Below are 21,414 nucleotides of genomic sequence, written 5' to 3' on the forward strand. Positions count from 1 at the left end.
GTAATGTTAAAGGAGAAAGGCAAGACCAATTTTATTACCTTATCAGCTTCATATTCTTTTCTAATCACGTTATCAATTCATTATATTCAAGAATGTTTCCTGAACTGACTATTCTGTTCCACCATATTCCACCACATTCCAGAAGAGTCTGTAGGCAGCTCATGAAACTATGAGAACTTGGAGAGTGTTTTTAACCTGCAGCAGCATGGCTGCCTGGTTACTACACCAGTGTGTAGAATGGGTCTACCCTCATCAACTAGCAGTCATTTCATGACCAGGATGAGGTGTGGTATCTCACACTATTGCGATCCATGCTTCCAGTTATATATATTCTACACAGAAAATGTAGAAAAGCAAATAAAAAGCCTATCACCTAGAAATACCTGTTCTTCTAATATTCTGGTGCCTATCCTTCTCAATATACATATGTTATAGATCTAAATCGAGATCTATATTTATACCTAAATATATGTATGTTTATGAATACATAGAAATATATTTATTTATAAATATATTTATTTATATATACATACATATATGTATATATGCCTATATATGTATATATACAAATAAAATAATCATAGTATACAGAATTTAATAAACTTTTTTGTTTCATTTAAAACATTGTAAACTTTTCCTATTAAATAGCCTTCTTCAACAACTTTTTTCCAAGCAGATGAATATTTAGCCAATTTCATATTTTAGAATATTTAAGTTATTCTCAATATTTTACTATTGAAAACTGCAATATGGTGAATAATGTGGCCTAATTTTTAGTTATACAGTTAAAAAAAAAAAACCTGTTGCCATGAAATCGATTCTGACTCATAGCGACCCTATAGGACAGAGTAGATCTGCCCCACAGGGTTTCCAGGGCTGGTGGATTCCAACTGCTGGCCTTTTGGTTAGTAGCCGAGCTCTTAACCCACTGTGCCACTAGGGCTCCCTTAGTTTTATCTAGGTGCCACGCACTGCAATGAGAAATTAGAGCCCAGTCTCTTAACTCTCATTCGCTCTACTGCTAAGATGTGATCGATCTTATACATCCCAATTTCTTTAATTTCCCAAAATAAGGTAATCCAAGTATACCAAAACCAAACCCAGTGCCGTCGAGTCGATTCCGACTCATAGCGACCCTATAGGACAGAATAGAACTGCCCCACGGAGTTTCCAAGGAGCGCCTGGCGGATTTGAACTGCTGACCCTTTGGTTAGCAGCCGTGTCACTTAACCACTACGCCACCAGGGTTTCTGATCTAAGTATAAGTAAGATATTTTCAATTAAAGGTATTTCTGTGTATATATATATATATATACATGTGTCACGTATATAAACCCAAAAACCCAGTACCCTCGAGTCGATTCCATACAAGTATATAAAATTAGAAGTTGAAGAGATCAGAGTTTCTTATTTTGTAGTTAAGGAAATTGAAGAAATTGGGATGTGTAAGATCTGTCACATTTTAGCAGTAGAACAAATGACAGTTAAGAGATTGGGCTCTAATTTCTCAGTACAGTGCCTGACACCTGATCATAATAATAGCTAATGCTTATTGAACACTTACTAAGTGCCAGACCATGCTGCAAACACTTTACACTTGTATTAATTATTTTAATCTTTACCACAATTATATAAGGTAAGTACTATTTTAGCCTTGCTACATTGGTGAAAAAACTGAATTATTGAAAGGTTATTTGCCCAGAATTACCCAGCCAGGAATCAAACCCAAGCAGTTTGCTACAGAGTCCATGTTATTAACCATTTCCCTAAACTGCCATAATAAATGCTGTTTGAATGTTTAATAAATAATAGATATTTTCGTCATTATTCCTACTGCACAATTGTCTAATCCTGGGGTTCTTTTGGGTCCCAATATTTTTTTAATTTTAGAAAGGTAATTTAATACACACAGTCTCTTTTACATGACACCCCTAATGGCACTTGGGGCAGCACCCCATAAGCACATGCCTTAGTGTTTATGCAGTAAAACATGTTTGTCTTTATACTGAGTGAGATTTAAAAAAAAGACTACAGAAGCCTGATGTCAGTAAAAAAAAAAAAAGTACATGCTACTAAATGAGTTATGAAAACCTCTTGGCTTTTAGAATTGCAGATAAGGGATTGTGGCCCTGTATAAAACTCTTAGCATAGAGCCTGGCATTTAGAATACCCTCCGTATGTGTTGGTGGGTAGCACTACTACCACTACAAGTACCGTAACCCCATACATGGTGGAATTGGACCGTTGTGATCCACAGAGCTTAAAAAATTGGTGGATCATGCATTATGACTGGATGATGGGAAGATACTGGAGTAGTGGGGTCTTTTAGCCTTTCTTCTGTACATCAGAAGACCCCCCCCAAAAAAATCAAACCCAGTGCTGCCGAGTGGATTCCGACTCATAGCGACCCTATAAGACAGGGTAGAACTGCCCCACAGAGTTTCCAAGGAGCGCCTGGTGGATTCAAACTGCCGACCCTTTGGTTAGCAGCCGTAGCACTTAACCACTACGCCACCAGGGTTTCCACATCGGAAGAAGGGAGGGGCTAAGTGATACCTTCTGTGTCTCTGACCTGTCCTAAATGTAGGCTTGTCTAGCTTAGTGCTCCTGTCCTTCTATCCATTTGCACTGTCAGTTGTGCAACATTTGATTTTAGGGTCTACTGAGTAGTCCAACTTGTGTTTTTAGCCTTTCAGAGATCTTAGTTAAGCAATATTTCCAGTTTATCCTTGCTCACGAGTATAGTCCTCTTTAAGCTTGAGCCCACTGGGAGAACAATTTACCGGAGCTGTCCTTTCTCCAGATTAAGAGCAGATGCAAATAAATACTTAAGTGACTGCATTTTGCATCGGTTTTACTTTTATGGTCATGTATCTTATTGTAGTCTTATCCAAATACAGACTTATTAAATGCCCTTGATATGCACATTTGCAATTAAGATTTCTTTGTATGTGCGTGTTTTAAATTTTAGCACTTGAGTTTAAACTTATTCTCTGTCCTTGGAAGCATCCCTTTGAACTGTTCAAAGGTTTGTTGTATATACTTTGTTGTCTCCTTCTGCATATGAAAGTATTACTCGTCTCCCCTTCCCTGTTCCCCAGTAATTGGAAATATCCTCACTGACTTTTGTCTTCCTTTCTGTTGCTCAGTCTCAGCCTTATAGCATCCTCAGTGAGCTGGAATGGCACTTAGAGATTATCTAGGCAAACTGAAGCAGGGAAATCAAAACAGAAATGTAATCAGTTTGTTGAGGGTGAGAATGAGGACTCATTTATTTGTATTTGAAGGTTATTAAAAAACCTGTAACTAAAATACAAGCTAGAGAAATATTTAGTCCTTTTTTTGTTGAAAAGGGATCCGTAAAGTCCACAGTTAAGAACTATTAGTCTTAATTGTTCTTTAGGAGTGTGTGTGTGTGTGTGTGTGTGTGTGTGTGTGTGATAGTATGTAAGAGTGTGTGGTGTGAAAGATTATTGGTGAAAGATTAAGATTAAAAGATGGTTTCACCCCCATGGAACATGTTTGTTTTGGCAGTTGGCATTCTTTGTAGCATCATGTTGAAATGTACCATGTATTATCTAACAAGTTCTAGTTCTTTCATGTTGTACATACGTTTTGGTCAGTTGCTTAGTGATACTAGATGTTGAGTATAAATTTCAGGACGGAAAACATGGAAAAGAGGATTTACTGTATAATCATCAACTGATACTGTATAGTATTCAAAGATTGTTTGGCGCGTGTTCAGTAATGTAACTTTTTCATCTGACAATACCACTTAATTTAGGATCTTAAAATTTGAACTGCACTGAAATAATTGACAATTGGTATTTATTTTTTTACAGAGAGGAAAAAGGATGACTGAAAAAGGTATTTTGCCATATTTTGAAAGTTATACTTTTCTTTATCTTTTCTAGGTTGCTGTAGTGAAACTAAAAAATGCAGATAAAGTATTTGCTATGAAAATATTGAATAAATGGGAAATGCTGAAAAGAGCTGAGGTAAGAATCTTACATATTTGAGTATTTAAATAATATTTTACAAATATTTTTAAAGAACTGTAAAATTATATAGAGCCAGTAGATCTTTATATATCATTTAGTAAACTTATGTGTATGATGGCACGTTTTTAAGGAATAAGAGACAAATTCAACGATTCATAATTTGTGATGCTAATTTAATTTTGACTGAAAACTAAACAGGAACCCTGGTAATGTGGGGTGTATATAACTACATTAAAAGGATGTGTGATAACCATTTTCTTTAATAGGAATAAAAAATTTCCTATTTGGGTATAGCTTGTTTATATTATTCTGTATTTAATGGTATCCTGCTCCAAGCAAACTTAAGCAGAAGTTTTGAATATGCCCCTTCAGAATTCTGTTTATTGCTGATTTACAGTTACTTTATGTTTTGTTTTATATTATTGAAGATTGTAGTAACATCTGATAATGTAAGAATGTTAGCGTTTCTATGTTGGTGCCAGATTTGTGGAATAAATTGAGTGGAGTGATGTTGAAAATATCTAACAGCTGGTGTTACACAAAGACTTTAGGTGGGGCCCTGGAGGCCCCTGCTGTGCCTGTCCTAGTGAGAGGCTGGATGGGGCAGGGCACTCTGGGGCCTCCGGGAAGCAGGACTTACTGGTGTGGAAGTATTTCAATATTTTAACAAGCAGGAGGGCATTACTGGTGAGTAGTTCTGGGGGGTTGGTAAGATCCAAAAGAGGGGAATGAGAAATTAGCCCTTAGAAATCTTTCTTTATCTGTACTTCTGGAAACCTGAAGAATAACAAACATACAAGGAAAAACGAGAGGGTTCCCATGATGGTAGATACAGTGGTAGTGAAAGAAAGTATGTATTCCGTTATTTATCTTTTGGGAAATTTGAAAAATACAACAAAACACAAAGAAGAATCTAATAATCACTTGTATTCCATCACCCAGAATTAATCAATAACCTTTTTGGCAAGTTTTGCTTTTGGTCTTTTTTTCTATGCATCTCCTAAAACAAAACAAAATAAAAACTGCATAAAAAAGTGAAGTACAAATACGTTCTTTGTAAAACAAATAATAGCACATTACAGATAAAGCTAAAGCACTCTTTGACCACTGCCGTACCAAGTCCAGCCCCTCTCTACCTCCGAGAGGTAATTACTATGTAATTATATCCTGTTTTAAAAAGTATCTGGAAAGTTTTATGTCACCCTCTGACATACGTGCTGGTGCGTAATATAATCAAAACAGAGCTTGAATCTTTACGTTTGAATTTCCCTAAGATTGAATTGCCTTATAGTCACTGGTTGTTTATTCCAGGTAATAAACTCTGAGATTGACTTTAGTGCACACAGTATTTACTAGAAAGTTCTTTTGAGATTGATAACCTGTGGAAGGGGGAGAAGGGAAATCATGCTGTCTCAATAGCCTCCGTTGGTCCCACAGGGAGCTCTGGATCAGAAATGTCCTTCACAGTTGTCCTGAACTTAGCCAAAATGGCTAGACCTGCCCCAATCACCTGCCCCAGTCCATCACTGGGTACGGCTGCTTCTGGAAGGGTATGGCCTTGGATGAAGAGGCTTTCTGCAGCTGAGGCAAACCCTGAAGGGGCTGATAGCATTCTCAGCAGCTGGAGCAGCAAGCCCTATTATTAAGAAATAGTAAAAAATTATGTTCTTACTTTTTCAGAAAATAATGTTGCAGTCAGTTTAGTGATTCAGAGTTAGAACTTTTAAAAAATTGAGTTAAAGTTTGTGCTTATTTTCTATGAAGTTGACTATGTTGGGGAAGAGTTGTGCAGAAGAAAAGTAACCGGGATTGCTTTCATTGCTGACAGGAAGAAGTGACAAAATTGAAGGTAAAACAAGGAATAATTTAAAATTAAATAGTATTTAGTTGAATTAAAAAGTATATTCTGGTTCTGGGGCAAGATGGAATAGATGCACTTCTCTCTGTTTCCCCCACAAATACAGCTAAAACTCCTGGACATTATACGTAAAACAAACATAGAAAGACTGAAAGGTAGAGAGAAGAAGGCAGAACCAGATAGGGACCTTGGGATGTGAGGAGCAACACTGGTTTTGTGAGGTCAGAATTACCCTGATGCCAAAATCAGACAAGCACCATACAAAGAAAATTAAAGACCAACATCCCTCCTGAATAAAAAAAGAATAGATGCACAAATCCTTAACAAAATAGTAGCAAGTAGAATTCAGGTTTATTATAAAAATTCTTCACACTATGACCAAGTGAAGGAGCCCTGGTGGCACAGTAGTTAAGCGCTTGGCTTCTAACCAAAAGGCCAGCAGTTCAAACCCACCAGCAGCTCCACGGAAGAAAGATATGGCAATCTGCTTCCGTAAAGATTGTTGTTGTTGTTAGGTGTCGTCGAGTTGGTTCCGACTCATAGCGACCCTATGCACGACAGAACAAAACACTGCCTGGTCCTGCGCCATCCTTACAATCGTTGTTATGCTTGAGCTCATTGTTACAGAAACTGTGTCAATCCACCTTATTGGGGGTCTTCCTCTTTTCCGCTGACCCTGTACTCTGCCAAGCATGATGTCCTTCTCCAGGGACTCATCCCTCCTGACAACATGTCTAAAGTATGTAAGACGCAGCCTCGCCATCCTTGCCTCTAAGGAGCGTTCTGGCCACAATTCTTCCAAGACAGATTAGTTCGTTCTTTTGGCAGTCCATGGTATATTCAATATTCTTCGCCAGCACCACAATTCAAAGGCGTCAACTTTTCTTCTGTCTTCCTTATTCATTGTCCAGCTTTCACATGCATATGATGTGCTTGAAAATACCATGGCTTGGGTCAGGCACACTGTAGTCTTCAGGGTGACATCTTTGCTCTTCAACACTTTGAAGAGGTCTTTTGCAGCAGATTTTCCCAATGCAATGCGTCTTTTGATTTCTTGACTGCTGCTTCCATAGGTGTTGATTGTGGATCCAAGTAAAATGAAATCCTTGACAACTTCAGTGTTTTCTCCATTTATCATGATGTTGCTCATTGGTCCAGATGTGAGGATTTTTGTTTTCTTTATGTTGAGGTGTAATCCATACCGAAGGCTGTGGTCTTTGATCTTCTTTAGTAAGTGCTTCAAGTCCTCTTCACTTTCAGCAAGCAAGGTTGTGTCATCTGCATAATGCAGGTTGTTAATGAGTTTTCCTCCAATCCTGATGCCCCGTTCTTCTTCATATAGTCCAGCTTCTCATATTATTTGTTCAGCATACAGATTAAATAGGTATGGTGAAAGAACACAACCCTGACACACACCTTTCCTGACTTTAAACCCACCAGTATCCCCTTGTTCTGTCCGAACAACTGCCTCTTGATCAATGTAAAGGTTCCTCTTGAGCACAATTAAGTGTTCTGGAATTCGCATTCTTCACAGTGTTATCCTTAGTTTGTTATGATCCACACGGTCGAATGCCTTTGCATAGTCAATAAAACACAGGTAAACATCCTTCTGGTATTCTCTGCTTTCAGCCAGGATCCTTCTGACATCAGCAATGATATCCCTGGTTCCACATCCTCTTCTGAAACCAGCCTGAATTTCTGGCAGTTCCCTGTTGATATACTGCTGATATATCGTTCTTGAATGATCTTCAGCAAAATTTTGCTTGCATGTGATATTAATGATATTGTTCTATAATTCCCACATTCGGTTGGATCACCTTTCTTGGTAATAGGCATAAATATGGATCTCTTCCAGTCAGTTGACCAGGAAGCTGTCTTCCGTATTTCTTGGCATAGACAAGTGAGCAACTCCAGCACTGCATCTGTTTGTTGAAACATCTCAATTGATATTCCATCAATTCCTGGAGCCTTGTTTTTTGCCATTGCCGCCAGAGCAGCTTAGACTTCTTCCTTCAGTACCATCTGTTCCTGATCATATGCCACCTCTTGAAATGGTTGAATATCGACTAATTCTTTTTGGTATAATGACTCTGTGTATTCCTTCCATCTTCTTTTGATGCTTCCTGTGTCATTTAATATTTTCCCCATGGAATCCGTCACTAATGCAACTCGAGGCTTGAATTTTTTCTTCAACTCTTTCAGCTTGAGAAGTGCTGAGCGTGTTCTTCCCTTTTGGTTTTCCATCTCCAGCTCTTTGCACATGTCATTGTAATACTTTGTCTTTTCGAGAAGCCCTTTGAAATCTTCTGTTCAGTTCTTTTACTTCATCAATTCTTCCTTTAGCTTTAGCTGCTTGACGCTCAAGAGCAAGTTTCAGAGTCTCCTCTGACATCCATCTTGGCCTTTTCTTTCTTTCCTGTGTTTTCAGTGACCTCTTGCTTTCGTCATGTATGATGTCCTTGATGTCATTCCCCAACTCATCTGGTTTCGGTTGCTAGTGTTCAATGCATCAAATCTATTCTCGAGATGGTCTCTAAATTTGGGTGGGATGTACTCAAGGTCATATTTTGGCTCTCATGGACTTGCTCAGATTTTCTTCAGTTTCAGCTTGAACTTGCACATGAGTAATTGATGGTCTGTTCCACAGTCGGCCCCTGGCCTTGTTCTGACTGATGATATTGAGCTTTTCCATCGTCTCTTTCCACAGATGTAGTCAATTTGATTTCTATGTGTTTTACCTGGCGAGGTCCATGTGTATAAAAAAAAATAGTCGCCATTTATGTTGGTGAAAGGAGGTATTTGCAATGAAGAAGTCATTGGTCTTGCAAAATTCTATCATTCAGTCCCCGGCATCATTTCTTAATGATGTGGATGGAGTAAAGCTTCCAGGACCTTCATTTGCTGATGTGGCACCACTCAAAATGAGAAGAAACAGCTGCAAACATCCATTAATAATCAGAACCTGAAATGTGAGAAGTAGGAATCCAGGAAAATTGGAAATCATCAAAAATGAAATGGAACGCATAAACATCGATATCCTAGGCATTAAAAAAATTAGTGAGCTGAAATAGACTGGTATGGGCCATTTTGAATCGGACAATCATATAGTCTACTATGCTGGGAATGACAACTTGAAGAGGAATGGTGTTGCATTCATTGTCAAAAAGAACGTTTCAAAATCTATCCTGAAGTACAACACTGTCAGTGATAGGACAATATCCATACGCGTACAAGGAAGACCAGTTAATACAACTATTATTCAAATTTACGCAGCAACCACTAGGGCCACAGATGAAGAAATAGAAGATTTTTGTCAGCTGCTATAGTCTGAAATTGATTGAACATGCAGTCAAGATGCATTGATTATTACTGGCGATTGGAATGCAAAAGTTGGAAACAAAGAAGAAGGATCAGTAGTTGGAAAATATGGCCTCAGGGATAGAAACAATGCCGGAGATCCATAAAGATTACAGGCTTGGAAATCCTATGGGGCAGTTCTATTCTGTCCTATAAAGTTGCTGTGAGTCGGAATGGACTGGAGGGCAGTGGGGTACAGGACCAAGTGGGGTTTATTTAGGAGATGTAAGGCCGATTCAGCATTTGAAAGGTATTTCATACTCTTAGAAGCTTTCATTTCATAGACAGAAATTCTGAATGAAACATTTAAAGAGGAATTTATTTTAAAAATAGCATGGAATTGTATTCGTAGGCTTGAATTATCAACTTTTTTTTTTTTTTTTAGAATATTAAAAAAATTCCGAGCATGACCCATCCAACTTTGGAAAACTGGAAGCACCAAATGATACTTGATAAATTACACATGAACAGCAAAAAAGTGTTATTTTTTTTTTGTGCATGTTATTGATGCTTCAAAATAATTTTACAGTTACCTTTAACTTATTTGCCACGTTACTGTTTCACAATATATGGCAAATATGTAATTACTGGGATATCAATTATTTGAAAGTTCTAGGTAACCTTTCTTTCCAAACCTGGTCAGCTAAGAGATTGATATCTATACAAATTCATCTTTTACAAACTTTGGTGGCACATCAACAGTCCCTTAAATTAATGTCTCCTAATCTTTTTTTTTTAATCTGTTTTGGGAAATCCTGGTGGCATAGTGGTTAAGTGCTACAGCTGCTAACCAGAGGGTTGACAGTTCAAATCTGCCAGGTGCTCCTTGGAAACTCTATGGGGCAGTTCTACTCTGTCCTATAGGGTCACTGTGAGTCGGCATCGACTCGATGGCACTGGGTTTGGTTTTGGTCGTTTTAATCTGTTTTGTGAATTTTACCTCTTCAAATATTTTCAACTCTTACCGATTTCACTGATATGGGAGATGTCCTTACTCATTTCACTGGAAGAGGCAATATGTATAGTTTACAGGAACACTCTTCCTCTTGAGAGTTAAACCTCTCTATGGCTCAGTTTTCGTACTTATAAAAAGGAGATGATTTTAGTCTCTACCTCTTAAGTAGAGGAACAATATATTCTAGTTTACACGCCATGGGACTGATTTTTGCCTGTTGTTTTATTATTTTTGTTATTGTTGTTCTCTGTGTCTTATTATTTTTTAATTATTGCTCTTATTATTTTTAGTAGTAGCGGTATAGTAGTCATACGGTCACCATGAATCAGAATCAATTTGATGGCAATGAGTTTGGTTTGGTTTGAGTGTAGTCATAATGAATCTAGGTCATTAGAGTTGAACTGTCTCTGATTCCTGACCTGCCACCCACAGGCACTACAATAAAAACACTACAGAAAGTAAAAAATGAAGAATAAAAAAAGCTTCCTTTTCTTCTCCACATACCCAGTTTTTTTGTCCAAATGAAATAATTATTAAGGGTTTCTTACTTACCCTTGGAGTCGCTGAGTGCTGCAAATAGTTATCATGCTCACCTGCTAACCAAAAGGTTGGAGGTTTGAGTCGACCCAGAGGCTCCTTGGAAGAAAGGCCTGGAGAATCGATATGAAAAAAATCAGCCGTTGTGAAGCCTGTGGAGGACAGTTCTACTCTGATACACAGGGGGTTGTCATGAGCCAGAATTGAGCTGATGGCAACTGGTTTTAGACCAAAAACGTGTATCTCCAGCTCACAACTTCCAGGCTACAATTCTGGTTAACAACTTTATTAAAAAAAAAAAAAAAACCTTTAGAAGATTTTTAAATTAGAGCCAGCTGTCTGGTTCTAAAAGATACCATGACTTGATTCTTAGGGAATTGAATCAGAATCATGAGCTACAATAATAGCTATCACTTACTGTTTCCAGGGTTATTGAATTTACTCATTTAATTCTCACAGCAATCCTAAAAGGTAGACACAATCATTCCCACTTTATAGATTGGGAAACTTAGGCACAGAGAGGTTAAGTAATTTATCTAGAGCAATGGGTTTGTTTTTTTTATATGGATATGGCATATACTTGTTTTAAAATTTATTCTACTCTGAGGATTTCATAATCATGAAATTGTAGAATTACCTTTGAATCTTTCAATATCAGTTACAATAACCTCACCTAAAATCTCTCTGTGTTTATGTGTATATTTAATTTCACATTGTTGTTGTGTACCATCAAGTTGATTCTGACTCTTAGAGACCCTATAGGACAGAGTGGAACTGCCCCATAGGGTTTTCAAGGCTGTAATCTTTGTGGGAGCAGATTGACACATCTTTCTTCTTTGGAGCAGCTGGTGGGCTTGAACTGCTGACCTTTCACTTAGCAGCTGTCTAGTGCTGCTGTAACAGAGGGAAACTCTGGTGGTGTAGTGGGTAAGAGCTACGGCTGGTAACCAAAAGGCTGGCAGTTCGAATCCACCAGGCACCTCTGGAAACCCTATGGATCAGTTCTCCTCTGTACTGTAGGGTTGCTGTGAGTTGATATCGATGGCAACGGGTTTTGGCTGTAACAGAAATACAAGTGGATGGCTTTAACAAACAGAAATTTATTCTCTCATAGTTTTTTTTTTTTAATATAGTTTAGGAGGCTAGAAGTTCAAATTTAGGGTGTCAGCTCCAGGGGAAGGCTTTCTTTCTCTGTTCGCTCTGGGGAGAGGTCCTTGTCATCAATCTTCTCCTGGTCTAGAAGCTTCTCAGCACAGGGACCCTGCGTCCAAAGGACTCGCTATTCTCCTGGCTCTTGTTTCTTGGTAATATGAGATCCCCATGTCTCTCTGATTGCTTCTGTCTTTTATATCTCAAAAGAGATTGACCCAAAATACAATCTAAATCTTGTAGATTGAGTCCTGCCTCATTAATATAACTGCCTCTAATCATGCCTCATTAACATCATAGAGGTAGAATTTACAACACAGGAAAATCATATCAGATGACAAAATGGTGGAAACAATACTGGGAATCATGGCCTAGCCCTGTTGACACATTTTTGGGGGACACAATTCAATCCATAATAGCAGCTAAGTGCTTAACCACTGCACCACCAGGGTTCCTATTTAATAGACTATTTTTTTTTAGGGCAGCAGCTTTAGGTTTACAGAAAAACTGAGCAGAAAGTACAGGGAGTTTCCATTAATTTCTTTCTGCTCACTTCCCCTTTCCCCTATTATTAACATTTTGCAGTAGTATGGTACATTTGTTACAATCGTTGTTAACTAAAGTCCATAGTTTATATTAGGGTTTACTCTTTGTGTTGTACAATTCTTTGGGTTTAGACAAATACGTAATGTCATGTATCCATCATTATAGTATTATACAGAATAGTTTCACTGTCTGAAAAATACCCTATGCCTCACCTATTCATCCCTCTCCCCCGACTCCCCACACCAAGTTCCTGGAAACCATGTATGTTTTCACTGTATAGTTTTGTCTTTTCCAGAATGTCCTATAGTTAAAATTATACCATATGTAGTTGGCTCTTTCACCCAACAATATGCATTTAAGTTTTTTTAAATGTCTTTTTCTAGCTTGGTAGCTATTTTCCTTTTTGCACAGAATGTATTCCATTCCATTGTTTGCATATACATTGACCTATTGAAGCACGTTTTGATTGCTTCTAGGTTTTGGCCATTATGACTAAAACTGCTTTAAAAAACATTGGTGTTTTTTGTGTGGGGAGACATAAGTTTTCAACTCATATGGATAAATACCTAGGAGTACTGTTGCTGCATTGTATGGTAAACCTTTGTTTAACTTTGTAAGAAACTGCCAGACTGTTTTCCAAGGTGCCTGTACCGTTTTGCATTCTCACCAGTAATGAATGAGTGTTCCGGTCCAGTTGTTCCACATCCTCACCAGGACTTGGCATTGTCAGTGTTTTGGATTTTAGTCATCCTAATAGATGTTCTTAATAGATGTGTGGAAACCCTGGGGGTATAGTGGTGAAGAGTTCAGCTGCTGACAAAAGGTTGGAAGTTCAAATCTACCAGGCGTTCCTTGGAAACGCTACGGGGCAGTTCTACTCTGTCCTATAGGGTCACTGTGAGTCGGAATCGACTTGATGGCAACAGGTTTGTTTTTGTTTTTTTAAATAGATCTGTGATGGTGTGTGCATCCCTGGTGGTGTAGTGGTTAAGAGCTACGGCTGCTAACCATAAGGTCGGCAGTTTAAATCCACCAGCAACTCCTTGGAATCCCTATGGGGCAGTTATACTCTGTCCTATAGGATCGCTATGAGTCGGAATTGACTCCATGGCAACAGGTTTGGGTTTTTGTTTGTTTGTTTAATAGATGTGTACTGGTATCTCATTGAAAACTCTGGTGGCATAGTGGTTAAGAGGTATGTCTGCTAACCGAAAGGTTGGCAGTTTGAATCCACCAGGCGCTCCTTGGAAACCCTATGGGACACTTCTACTCTGTCGTCTAGGGTCACTATGAGCCAGAATCAACTTGATGGCAATGTTTTTTCTTTTTTTTTCAGTATCTTGTTTTAATTTGCAATTCCCTAATGACAGAAGATGTTGATCATCTTTTCATATGCTTATTTGCCATCTGTATAGCTTCACTGGTGACAAGTCTGTTCAGATCTTTTGCCCATTTTGTAACTGGGTTGTTTGCTTTCTTATTATTGAGTTTTAATAGCTCTTTGTGTAATTTGGATATGTCTTTTATCAGATATGGGTTTTGCAAATATTTTCTCCCAGTCTGTGGCTTGTCTTTTCATTTTAACAGTGTCTTGTGCAGAGCAGAAGTTTTTAATTCTAATGAATTTCCATTTATCAGTTTTTTCTCTCATGAATCATGCTTTTGTGGTGTATACAAAAAAAAAAAAAAAAAAGCTATTGTTAAATCCAGGACACCTAGATTTTCTTCTATGTTATTTTCTAGAAATTTTATAGTTGTGCTTTTACATTTAGGTCCCTGATCCATTTTGAATTAATTTTTGTAGAAGATGTAAAGTCATTGTCTAAATTCTTTTTTTTTTTTTTTCATTTGGGTCTCATTTGTTCTAACACCATTTGTTGGAAATTGTTTCTCTATTGGATTGTATTTGCTTCTTTGTCAAAGATCAATTGACTAAATTTGGGGGAGTCCATTTCTGAGCTCTCTATTCTGTTCCACTGATCCTTTTGTTCCTTTGCCAATACCACACTGTCTTGATCATTGTAGCTTTATAATAAGTCTTGAAGTCAGGTAGTCAAAGCCCACCAACTCTGTTGTACTTCAGTATTGAGTTGGCTATTCTGGGTCCTTTTCCTTTCCATATAAACGTTAAATTCATTTTGTCAATATCCACAAAATTATTTGTGGGGATTTTGGTTGACATTGTTTTGAATCTGTAGATCAAGTTGGTAAGAATTGACATCTTAATAATATTTAGTCTTCCTGTCCATGAACATAGAATTATCTCTTCATTTATTTAGATCTTCTTTGACTTCTTTCATCATAGTTTTGTGATTTTCCTTTATAGGTCTTGTGTTTATTTTGTTGGATTTATACATATTTCATTTATTTTTATTGCTAAGATAAATGGTACTATATTTTTAATTTCAAATTCCAGTTGTTCATTACTGGTATATAGCCAAGCAGTTGACCTGTACATTTGCCTTGTATCCTGCAAGCTTTCTATAATTGCTTATTAGGTCCAGGAGTTTTTTGATTGATTCTTTGGGATATTCTACATGAACATTACCTCATGTGTAAACTAAAGTAGTTTTATTTCTTCTTTTCCAATCTTTATATCTTTTATTTCCTTTTCTTACTGCATTGGCTAGTACTTCCAATATGATGTTGGATTAGAGTATGAAGACGGGAAAGCATCTGGTTTCTCATAATTAAATATGATGTTAGCTGTAGGTTTTTTGTAGATGTTCTTTATTGAGTTGAGGATGTTCTGTCTTTCTAGAATGAGAGTTTTGATCATGAATGGGTGTTGTATTTTGTCAAAAGTTTTTCTGTATCTATTGATATGGTCATATGGTTTTTCCTTTTTAGCCTGTTGATGTGATAGATTACATTGATTGATTTGGTCATGATGGATTCAGTTTGCTAAAAATAAGGGTTTTGCATCTGTGTTTATAAGAGCTATTGGTCTGTAGTTTTCATTTCTTGTAATATCTTTGGTTTTGATGTTAGACTATTGATGGCCTCATAGAATGAGTTATGCAGTGTTTCTTCTGCTTCAATTTTCTGGAAGCAATTGTGGAGAATTGGTATCATTTTTTCCTTAACTGTTTGTTGAATTCACTAGTGAAAATATCTGGGCTTGGTGCTTTTTTTTGGAAAGTTGTTAGATATGATTCAACCTCTTGCTAGTATAGGCCTATTCATATTACTGATATCTCCTTAGGTCAGTTTTAGTAGATGTGTGTTTCAGTGAATTGGTCAATTTCATCTAAGTTATCAAATTTGTGGGCATAGAGTTGCTCATAATATTTCTTTATTGTTCTTTTAGCACCCATGGGATCAGTAATGATAACCACTCTTTCATTTCTGATATTAGGAGTTTGCGTCTTCTCTTTTTTTTCTTTGTTAGCTCGGCTACAGGTTTATAAATTTTATTGATCTTTTTAAGAATAAGCTTTTAGTTTTGTTGATCTTCTCTGTCATTTATCTGTTTTCATTTTCATTGGTTTCTGCTCTGAATTTTATTTCTTTCCTTTTGCTTTCTTTGAATTTAATTTGCCCTTTTTCTAGTTTCCTAAGGTAGGAGCATAGATTATTGAATTTTAGATCTTGCTTCTTTTCGAATTTATGTGCTTAATGGTATGTTTCTCTGTCTGCACTGCCTTCACTGCATCCCACAAATTTTGATAGGTTGTATTTTCATTTCATTCAGAGTATTTTTTAGCTTCTTTTGAGACTTCGTATTTGACTCGTGTTATTTAGAAATATGTTGTTTAATCTCCAAATATTCTGGGATTTTCCAGCTACCTTTCTATTATTGATTTCCAGTTTAATTCTGTTGTGGTCTGAGAGCCTACTTTGTATGATTTCTGTTTTTCTAAAATTGTTAGAATGTGTTTTATGGTTCATTATATGATCTATCTTGGGTAATGTTCAATGACCTTGAGAAGAATGTTTATTCTGCTATTTCCATGAAGTAATCTAGTAATCACTTAGGTCTAGTTGATTGATGGTGTTGTTCAGTTCAACTGTATCCTTACTGATTTTATGCCTGTTGGATTTTTCAAATACTGATAGACTGGTTTTGAAGTCTCTAACTGTAATAGTATATTTATCTGTTTTTCCTTGATTCATGTTATTTTAATGCTTTGTTGTTAGGCACACATAGTTTTGCCCCACATTATTTTGACATGTTGTTAGGCAGATACACACTCAAGATTGTTATGTCTTCTTGGAGAATTGAACTCTTTATCATTATGTAATACCCTCTTCTGTCTCAATAATTTTATTTGCTATGAAGTCTGCTCTGTAGAAATTAATATAGGTACTCCAGCTTTCTATTAGCATTACCATGGTATTTTTACCCATCCTTTTAATCTATTTTTATCTTTATATTTAAAGTGGATTTCATGAAGACAAGACATAGTTTTGTTTTTTGTGGCTCTGATAGTCTCTGTTTTAATTGGTTTATTAAAATCATTCACATTAGAGTGATTATTGATATTGTAGGATTAATATTGCCCGTATTTGTAACTGTTTTTTATTCATTTTCCTTTTTTTTTTGCCTTCCACTCTCTTTCTTTTTTTTGCATTCTCTGGTTTTAATTGAACATTTTATATGATTCTGTTTTTCTCTCAGCATATTAATTATTCTTATAAAATTTTTTTAGTGGTTGCTCTACAATTTGTAATATACATTTATAGCCAATATAAGTCTGCTATCAAGTAATACTGTACCGCCTCATATATTGTACAGGTACTTTATAATAGGGTATTGCCAGTTTCTCCTTCCCATTCTTTGTGATATTACTGTCAATCATTTCAGCTATCCTTAAGCTATAATCACCTGACACACTTTTGCCATTAATTTGAACAAACCGTTATCTACTATATCACTTAAAAATAATAAAAAAAAGATTCTGTTTTTATTTTGTGTTTATTTACTCCTCTAATGTTCTCCCTTTATGTACATCAGAGTTTCTGACCTATATCATTTTCCTTCTCTTTGAAGAAGTTCTTTTAACACTTCTTGCAAGACAAGTCTGGTGGTAACAAATTCCCTCAATTTTTGTCTGAAAAAGTTTTTATTTCTCCTTTACTTTCGAAGGATAATTTTGCTGGATACAGAATTTCAGGTTGGTGGTTTTTTTTCTTTTAACACTTAAGTATTTCATTCCACTCTCTTCTTGCTTGCATGTGTTCTGAAGAGAAAAAAAAAAACATTTTTTTTTTTTTGGTGGTATAATTCTTATCCTTGGTCCTTTATAGGTAAGGTGATTTTTTTCCTCTGGATTCTTTCTAGATTTTTTTCTTTGTTTTTGATTTTCTGCAGTGTGAATATGATATACCTAGGTATAGATTTTTTTTTTTTTTTTTAATTGATCCTCCTTGGTGTGCTTTGTGCTTTCAAGATCTGTGGTTTGGTGTCTGTCATTAGTTTTGGAAAATTCTCAGCCAGTATTACTTCAGATATTCCTTTTGTTCCGTTATCTCTTCTCCTTCTGATATTCCCATTACAAGTATTTGTAATTGTCTTATAGTTCTTGGATATTCTATTTCTTTTTCTCTTTGCTTTTAAGTTTGGGACATCCCTACCGACATACCTTCAAGCTCACTGATTCTTTCCTTGACCATGTTCAGTTACTTATAAGTCCATCAAAGACATTATTCATTTCCGTTGTAGTGTTTTTGGTTTGTAGTATATCCTTTTGACTCTTTATTAGAGTTTCTGTCTCTCTGCTTACATTACCCAGCTGTTTTTGTATGTTGCTTACTTTTTCCATTAGAATCCTTAGCATGTTAATCATATTATTTGAATTCCCAGTCTCTTTAAATTCCAAATCTCTGGCCCTGATGTTTGTTTTGTCTTCAGGCAGCAGTTTTTTTTTTTTTTTTTTGACTTTTAGTGTGCCTTGTAACTTTTTGTTGAAAACCACACAAAGGATCTGAAGTAGATAGATCTTTCCTGTGAGGTTTTATATTTATCTGGCTAGGAGTTAGCTGTATTTATTATTTGTTGTAGCTGTGGTGTTTGAAGCTAAAATTTTCTTTAGTGTCCTTGTTTTTGTCTCTGCTGTTGTCTTTGGGTTTCCTTAGACCCTGCTTCTTAAGTAAGGTCTGAGGATTCCAGCTCTTTCAGCTGTAACCCCCCTTTTATTATATAAGACCTCAATTGATGTGGTGGTAAGGTGTAGGGGAAGGGGAGCATTGTATAGTCTTATGATTATGTCCCATTATTTTAGTCAACCCTTGGCTGTGACCCTCACAAGTACTTTTCAGCTCCACCTTCCCTGCCCCTTAGGTGAGACTGGAGGGCAAGCAGGAGCTGGAATTTGTTATTTTCCTTTCCCCATATTGAAGACTAGAGGAGGCTGGAGTTGGGTATTTCCCTTTCCCCTGGTTGGTTAACCTGAAACCAAACCCATTGCTGTCGAGTTGATTCCAAATCGTAGTGATCCCATAGGACAGAGTAGAACTGCCCCATTGGGTTTCCAATGGGCAGCTGGTGGATTTGAACTACCAGCCTTTTGGTTAGCAGCCATAGCTCACCATAGCTCTTAACCACTGTACCACCACGGCTCCCCAGGTGTTGGTTAGACTTCGGTAAAACCCAAGTTGATCAGGCTCTGATAAAATAGTTTCTCTTGAGGGCACGCCTTGTTAAGCAGGGTGCATTTCAAAATACTTACTTCTCCTCCCTACCCCTACTGCAAGAAATACAAGGGGATTTTACCTGATCTCCACAGTGAGAACCTTGTGGAGCTCCTGGAAGTAAAAGTCAAGAAAATGTGGGGTTCCTCTTAAGACTAGTCTCCACCTCCTGATGCTTTTTAACTCTCAAGCTAGTCCACAGTGAGCCAGCAATTTTAAATTACAGTTTAAAGTGTTCTTTCTCGTACTGGCTTCTTTTGAAGGTTTCTACTCCTGGCCTTTACGCCAGATAAGCTGTGATCCTCTGTATTTGCCCTCAGTTTTTAGGGCAGCAGTTTTCCCTGTGACCTCAATTCTCAGGTGCATCTATGAACAGTTATTGATTTTCAGTTTGTTCAGCATTTCCTTTGTGGTGAGAATGGGAGTGAGGCATCCAAGCTCTTTACTTGTCATATTGGAAACAAGAAGTCCAATAAGTATATTTTTAATTTTCTTTTTATTCCCGGAATATTTATTTTACCAATACATAGCTCTGGTCACTCTTATGAAATACTTTGTCTTCTGTGCCAGTAATGATGAGAAAGAGTAATTCTTAAAACTTTGTTTATATGGTAAAATTCAAGGAGAGATAATACACAAAATGGCTTAAATATATTTATGTGATATTTTAAGATTATGCTGTGCAGAAAAAGTGCTCTATGAATAGTAAATTATTCTGTCTGGGAGACTGAAATGATCTCTTTTACAAGGATCATAAGTCATTGTATTTGAATTTGGTGAGGAATGTGTTGTAATGTTCAATTTCAGTCTTGGACTAATCCTTTGTGAGTACTAGAGAACTAAAGACATTGACTCTGAAATAAAGATTGTAAGTTTCACATATCAGCGTGCTGGTTAAAACAGAAGGCTCTAGAGTCAGATTATCTGGGATTGGACCTAATTTTGCCATTTAATGTGACTTGGATGTGTTACTTAATATATCCTAGTCTCAGTATTCTCATTTGTCCTCTGTACCATCTCTCAGGATTGCTGTGAGGATTAAATGAGATAATTTATGTAAAGTGGTTAATATAGTGCCTAGCACATAGTCATCTTTTGTTAAATGTTAGCTTTTTTGTTTGTTTGTTTGTTTATTTTTGTTCTATTCCTAACTATGCCATAGAGGTGAACATAGATGCTTGACTTTGGGATTATAATCTATTTTTTTATCTTAGTTTTAGCAACATCATTATTCATTCTCGATAATAACATTTAAGACTTTACATGGCAGAAAAATTGATGGCATGGATCACTGACTTTGATAGAAACAGGATATTAAGGATAGTTCATGCAAGTTTTGTTTGTGAGGCATCGAAAACGTTAGCACTAAACCATAACTTTGAGTTAATTAAGTTACAGAATAGGACTTAGTAGTACCTCAAGTGATTCTGTTTTCCCCTAAAAATGAGTGAAAGCATGATGTCATAGGTTTTAATAATCTAATTGACAATTATAATTAACTTAATAATCTAATAATCTAAATTGCCCTTTAGTTTGATTTAAGCTTTAATTATGTATACTTTGGTGATGCTATTTAGTGTACATAGCTTTGGATACTCTATTTGGTCAAATAAAATTTATGGAAATACATGGAAAAAAGTTAGGGTTAATCATATTTTATATATCATGGCTGTTGAATTTATCTTGTAGGAAATAATAATTATTAAGTATAGAATATTGTGTGATCATGTTTTTAGTTTATATGGAATATGATGTAGCCATTATGAGAAATTAGGTAGATCTCTATGTACTCATGTGGAAATGTGTCCAGATAAGTAGTTACTTGACCACTATGGTCTCATTGGAGCCCTGGTAGTGCAGTGATTAAGAGCTGTGGCTGCTGACCAAAAGATTGGCAGTTTGACTCTACCAGCTGCACCTTGGGACCCCCGTGGGCAGTTTTACTCTGTCCTGTTGGGCTGCTATGAGTCGGAATTGACTCTACAGCAATGGGTTAGGTTTATTTTAATTTTTAATTAAAATTTGTAAAAAACAAAAGAAGACAGAGAAGGTTGGATACTACATGAATATACAATGTGTGTGTGTGTGTACACGTGTGCATGCTTATGTTCACACAGAAAATTTCTGTGAAGACACCAACAGAGAGTTAATGGTGCTAACCTGCGGACAGTAACAGAGTACTGGGGTGTGATTCAAGGAGACTTACTTTCCACTTTACCTTTCAGTTCTTTTTGAAGCTTATGGCATAGGTTTTTTTTTAAATTAAAACAAAGATAATGTATTATGTAAAATTACTTTTACTTGTATCCATACATTTCTAAGGTTCTCCAGGAGATGCTATTATAGTAGTGAAAATATATTCTCAGAATAAATTAAAA

General features: G+C 36.5%; 1 protein-coding gene across 6 annotated transcripts in view; it reads left to right on the forward strand.

Moving 5' to 3' along the window:
• CDC42BPA (CDC42 binding protein kinase alpha) overlaps positions 1-21,414 on the forward strand; it is a 341,599-nt gene that overhangs the window by 95,125 nt on the left and 225,060 nt on the right. For all 6 annotated transcript variants that reach the window (XM_064276784.1, XM_010591062.3, XM_010591060.3 and 3 more), the window contains exon 3: positions 3,915-3,998. In XM_064276784.1, the coding sequence (XP_064132854.1) occupies positions 3,915-3,998 (84 nt within the window). The remainder of the gene's footprint in view (positions 1-3,914; positions 3,999-21,414) is intronic.

This window comes from Loxodonta africana, chromosome 25, assembly GCF_030014295.1.
Source record: "Loxodonta africana isolate mLoxAfr1 chromosome 25, mLoxAfr1.hap2, whole genome shotgun sequence".
NCBI classification, from domain to species: domain Eukaryota; kingdom Metazoa; phylum Chordata; class Mammalia; order Proboscidea; family Elephantidae; genus Loxodonta; species Loxodonta africana.